The following is a 5,675-nucleotide window of genomic DNA, read 5'->3' on the forward strand; positions in this document are numbered from 1 at the left end:
AAAATTAATTATTGTCAATATTTGTCAAATAAAACCTGATTTATCTTAAAAGACGACAATTTACTAGGCATGTAAATCATTAAATGATTACCGTTATTTCCTCGTTATTTGTACAAGAATTTTCTACTGCTGTCGTACAGGTTTTCAGCGCGATGTCGCGTAGCGCAATCGTATGTACAATATCATTGGTCGAGCTCATTATACTCGATTATCATACTCTACGACAGGTATTGCAACGGTATATATACACGCACAGAAAGAACGGTTTTGCTAAAGTAAGTTTTCTAAAAGTTTAGCTACAAATCTGAAAATAATTTTGTTGGATTATTAAAATAATTAAAATAATTAATAATTATGTAGAATATTTAAATGTTAATGATAAAGCTGGAAAAACATTTAACATTTTAACAACCAGTTTCATAGGACAATGAGTTGAATACTTAAGCAAAATCATACTTTTCATGTGCAGCAATACAGCAATGACCAACAAGTATTAAAAAATTGCAAAATACGTAAATAATTAGATTGGCAGACTAGAAGACTTTTTAGACAAAACAAAGTTTCCTTTCGACTTATTACATCAAGTTTTTAAGTTACTTTGTTTTCATACCAACGTTGTATGACTGAATTACAATACTTTTTATAAACTTTATTACCACTCGATTCAATCCTTCATTTCTTTACACTTTGCATTGCAAAAAACGAGCGAAATTTAATTATTATTACTATTATTATTAAAGTTTCCTTTGTTTTTAAAAAGAAGATAATTATTTGATAAAGATAAATTATAATTATTTTTAATAAATTATAACACTATCTTTTATGTAAACCCATTTATTCTGAGACAAACTTTCAATTTTCTATTGTTTTATTTTACGTCAGACGACATTCTCATTTGGGAATCAGCTGATCGTATTTCTCTTGCGAACTCTTAATTAAGCGTTGCGTTAATTAAGTCTTGATAGATCTGCGTCTTTATCTTAGCTCTTACATCAGTATCACCGATCTTGAACTCATTCGCAATTCCGATCAATTAACGTGATTATTTGATTAGCACAAGATCGAAACTCACCGATGCCAAGATGGTGACAAGATAACGTTGAGTCCTTTCGTAATCGAGTGTTCGATTGACCGTGACCTGTCCCTGGTGCGGCAAGTTGATGCTGAAATAGCCGTATCCATCAACGGTAGTGATTCTGTTGCGTCCAACACCCTCGTTGCTACCAATTCTACTGCCATCGCCAGGTGCAATCGAATATTCGACAATACCATTGACACCGGCGTCGGCATCCTTTGCATCGACGTTCTTAAAGATCGTCGAACCGACTGGAGTGAGCTGCGAATAAAAACGTTCAATATGCAGATTATTTTTTTATATGATAATACATATATATATTTGATATAATGTATATGTATATATTATACATATATATATTTAGACTACGTTCCAAAACTTCTTCTCCGAGGAAGATTTATTCTATATGTTATGTATACGTTACATCTACTAGGAAGTTTTGGAACGTAGCCTTAATGTAATATATATCTTCAATATAAAACTGACTATAATTTGCAAATTGCAAAACGTAGTTCACAAAAACGCAGCGCAAAAAATAATACCGCATGCAAGATTATTACACGCAAATACAAATCAATCGCAAGTATTGAATTGAACTTCGACAGTGCGTTGACATTTTAAAGCATTTATATTTTAATTAAATTTAAGTTAAAGAAACTATGTGTCTAATATATTTTCCGTATTACAAAAATTTATTTAAGAAGAATAGTCCTCTGTTGATAATATAAAATTCATTTCTGCTATTTTTTTCTATTCTGCCATTGGTCAACTCAGGCGTATAGAAGTTAACGTAGCAGTTCAGTTTAATCTGTATAGATTCGCAAAACGCAGATCTTCATTTTGCGTTTGCGTTCATGAACTGCGTTTTGCGATTTACGAATTATGTAAAGACAGCATAATAATTCATCTTTCGCTAAGAAGGAAATACACCAAGCCGAATGGAAATCATGACTTTCCATCCGCGCCTCCAGCTGCGCTGAGAAATCGCAGGACGATATGTATTCCTTGAAATCGAACGGGATTAAATTTATGCAGCACGCTTTATGCGGTTTTAGAGGGATGCTAGTTAATTGAAGGCCGACGGGGTCAGACACGAGTTCGGTCGTCGAGGATTAATAATTCGACCGGGAATACACTAAGTTGGAACAGGCCAAGCAGGTTGTTCATGCGGGATGTACAACCTGCGTGAGCGAGAAGATCTACAGAGTATGAGGGCGAGACTTCGTTAGGGATTACGCGAAAATAAATCAAAGGCTTTTTGCGATGAAAGCCGCGCGCGTTTTCGATTAATCTGTGGAAATAAGTCGGCGACTGTGCGGCTACTGTGCGGCGCGACCGGAACGTATAATATTCTCGGCTCCTCCTCGTTGCTTCGCGCCAATATTCGCTGCACCTTAGCTTATCTAACGGGATCAGGAACCTCCTACAAAATACTATGCTCGGTTAGCGTGTCTGTTTTGAAGAGTTGAATTCTGTTATAAGACAGAATAACAGAATCTTATTTTAAAGACTGCTATTTATAAAAATTTCTACCTACAGAAATCACCTACGTAAAATGGATATGAATTCCATATTTCGTAATAAATGTAATAATAAAAATGTAATAATAAAAACGGCTTTTTCTTATAATACAGATTAAAAAAAAAAACTCAACATCTTTACCTTCAACTGTAGTAAATGTAACATAAGAATGATGGCAGCGAATGGTATATATTCATACGATACTTGAGAAATACTAAAGAGAGTTAATTAACATGTCTTCAGGATTAAGAATAAACCGACTAAATGACGTTCCCACGGAACAATTCAAGCAGAATAATCCTGGTCGTTAACGAACGGCGAGGAAGTCATCGTCTCTCATTTACTTAGCAACGCAGTTAATTTCCAGTTTTTTGATGGCGCTAAACGAGCAAAGGTAAAGTGAAGGTGGATCGTTTCCGGTGTAATCATTTTGTTATTTCAAGAGCGGTTATCACCGCTTGTTCTCGCTTGTTCTCGCTTGTTCTCGCGACAGTACCGGTTACCCCGCGGATTAATTAACTCAAGCGCGAGCCGACGATCTTAATCTCGATTTCTTAGAGAAACTCCCGCGATTCTGCACGGCAGGTGGAGCAAAGGTTGTGCTCACGGCGCGAGCATCTATTTCGCTAGTTTCCACGGTAAGAACTAATACAAAAGCTTTGTTAATTAAACTATCCAGAGAGATTAGATAATTCAAAACCAGTTAGGATTATTTTCGCTCGATAGAATCGTCTCAATGCAGCCTGAATCCTGAACAACGATTTTGATGATCTATTTGATGGGCTATATTTTATTTACTGAATTTATTAACTGAATAAAAGAAGATTGGAAGGGGGAATCAAAAGGCTGTACAAAGATTTAATTTTTGGAGAACTTAAAACGATTTATTTATTCCCCTCGCATTCAATTATCCTTTTAGATCTATTCAATACCTTTTAAATCCCAGGAGAAATGCTCAACGCGTATGTCATTCTCGGCATAACGGATCACAAATGCGAAAGAAGAAAAAGATTGTCGCGATGATCGTGGCCCTGATCGATCATCAACGTCGGTCAATGTTCGGAATAGTTCCCATCCACTTAACGACGTGACGAATCTACTTTCTTCGAAGACGCACGCTAACTCGACGATAGAAAGAGGGATAATAAAGCGTCCACACTCGCGTCAATGACTAGCATTCGACACACTTTTAATTTCTGTAAAAATTCCGTCACGCATAGAAAACGTCCGCCTTGAAAGTCATGGCACAATGCCGATGTTACGCTCGATCGAAGAACCGGATATTCGAAGAATCGATGACATTCGTGATGCATAGGAACTTTATCTTCTTGTGTACGCCATTATTTTTCGACAAAGTCTCATAATAATTCCAATAGTAATATTTGTCTTTATTTCCTGCATCGTTCAATTAATGCTCATCTCGCCGGAATATAATTATTGAACTTTCGCATAGCATGTAGTTACTCTTTATCCCTCCATCATATTTAGACGCATAATTATACAACACGCAACCCATTATAAGTATAAATTTTCAACTGCGCGTGCATACCATACATCGTAGCGCAACTCATTATAGGTAAAGTATAAATTTACTGTAGCGTAGAGCAGTACCGTGAATTACCGCGTTATGCCCGCATTTTCACGCTTGATGTTCTATTATTTCCTTAATATAAAACGCATTTTCCACCCACCCCGACCTGGCAGCCTCATCCGTTTTTACTGCAAGCGTGAGGAATCAATTGTCAACAGAAGAACCATCGAAGTTAATTACGCGAGTTAAAAGATAGTCGAGCGGTATTTTACGATTATATATTTGATTGAAATGAAAACCAAAAGTTCTCCTTTAACTCTTACCTCCGGCACAGTGGTCTCATACGGCGTGTTAATGAATTTCGGCGCGTTATCGTTAATGTCGGACACTCTCACTATCATCGGGATCGTCCGCTTTTTGTTGGTCAACTTCACCGTGCAGCTCAACTAAAAAACAAATAAGTATTCATATATTGGAGAGTGAACATGAAAATTTGGCATTAATAGCTCGTTTTATGCTGTTTAATTGTCACTGAAGAAGAACTTCATAAAAAATATTTTAATAAGAGATATTATATTGGGTTATCCGGAAAGTTCGTGCCGACTAACCTATATAATTTAATAAATGTATATTAAAATTTAAATTTTCTGCGTTTCAATTTTCTTTCAACATCGGCACGAACTTTCCGGACGACCCAATATAAAGAATTTATAAATGATATTAATAAATCAAACCTATAACAGAATGCCCAGAGAAAGTTTCTTCGATTCAAAGAAATGTTTCTCTGAGTTTTTATGGTTAAAGAAATTCTTTGATTAAACATTATTTCTTTGATTTGAATATAATTTCTTTAAATCAAAGAAATTTTTGCTTTAACCATGTAATAGCAAAGAAATATTTCTTTGAGTTGAAGAAACCTTTTTCTGGGTGAAACACACATTTTTTTACACTAAAAAAATATACGTTTCTCTTTGAAATCCACTAAAGTTCTTATTAATTTTATTTTTTTTAAGAATTTTTAAAGTTCAGAATTGTAAAAAATAAGATTGTGAAATATCAAATTGTTCCAAATTATTCCAAATAATTTCTACTATTTACTAAAATATTGATAAGATGATTATTGTATGACTATAAAATTTTTACAAACTGAATAACGTTTACTATTAAAGATTACGCAAAATTAATTTAAAAAAATAAAGTGTAAAAAGCTATCTCTGAAGCGACCGTATCCTTCGACTGAGTGAAATAATAATTGGTTTCACTCAAATTGGTTTATTTCGATCGATTTAATTACTCGTCCATGTAGATTTATATAAATTAATCGAAATGTTCCGCATTTCTGTTTGAATTTATCTCTACATCTTTATCTGCATTTCTCGGTCTTAGATCTGATCTACTCGTTTGATTAATATGATTAATATGAGCTTGAAGTGTTCGATGCGGTACTCTAGACCTTTCACATTCCTTCACATAATAGTGTCATAAGGTACAATGTGTTTGTACAATTTCGCGGATGCTGAACGAGCCACTAGAGAGAACTCCTTGAAT

General features: G+C 34.7%; 1 protein-coding gene across 2 annotated transcripts in view; it reads right to left on the reverse strand.

Moving 5' to 3' along the window:
• LOC108688130 (protocadherin-15) overlaps positions 1 to 5,675 on the reverse strand; it is a 133,643-nt gene that overhangs the window by 26,258 nt on the left and 101,710 nt on the right. Inside the window, exons 1-2 of one of the 2 annotated variants that reach the window (XM_018194256.1) lie at positions 4,451 to 4,575; positions 1,073 to 1,336 (exon numbers count right to left, since the gene is read on the reverse strand). In XM_018194256.1, coding sequence (XP_018049745.1) covers positions 1,073 to 1,336; positions 4,451 to 4,528 — 342 coding nt within the window. In that variant the 5' untranslated portion in view covers positions 4,529 to 4,575. Of the gene's footprint in view, positions 1 to 1,072; positions 1,337 to 4,450; positions 4,576 to 5,675 lie in introns of those variants that run through there. The other variant, XM_018194259.1, reaches the window with a different exon arrangement.

The sequence above is a fragment of the Atta colombica genome, unplaced genomic scaffold (assembly GCF_001594045.1).
Source record: "Atta colombica isolate Treedump-2 unplaced genomic scaffold, Acol1.0 scaffold225, whole genome shotgun sequence".
Taxonomy (NCBI): domain Eukaryota; kingdom Metazoa; phylum Arthropoda; class Insecta; order Hymenoptera; family Formicidae; genus Atta; species Atta colombica.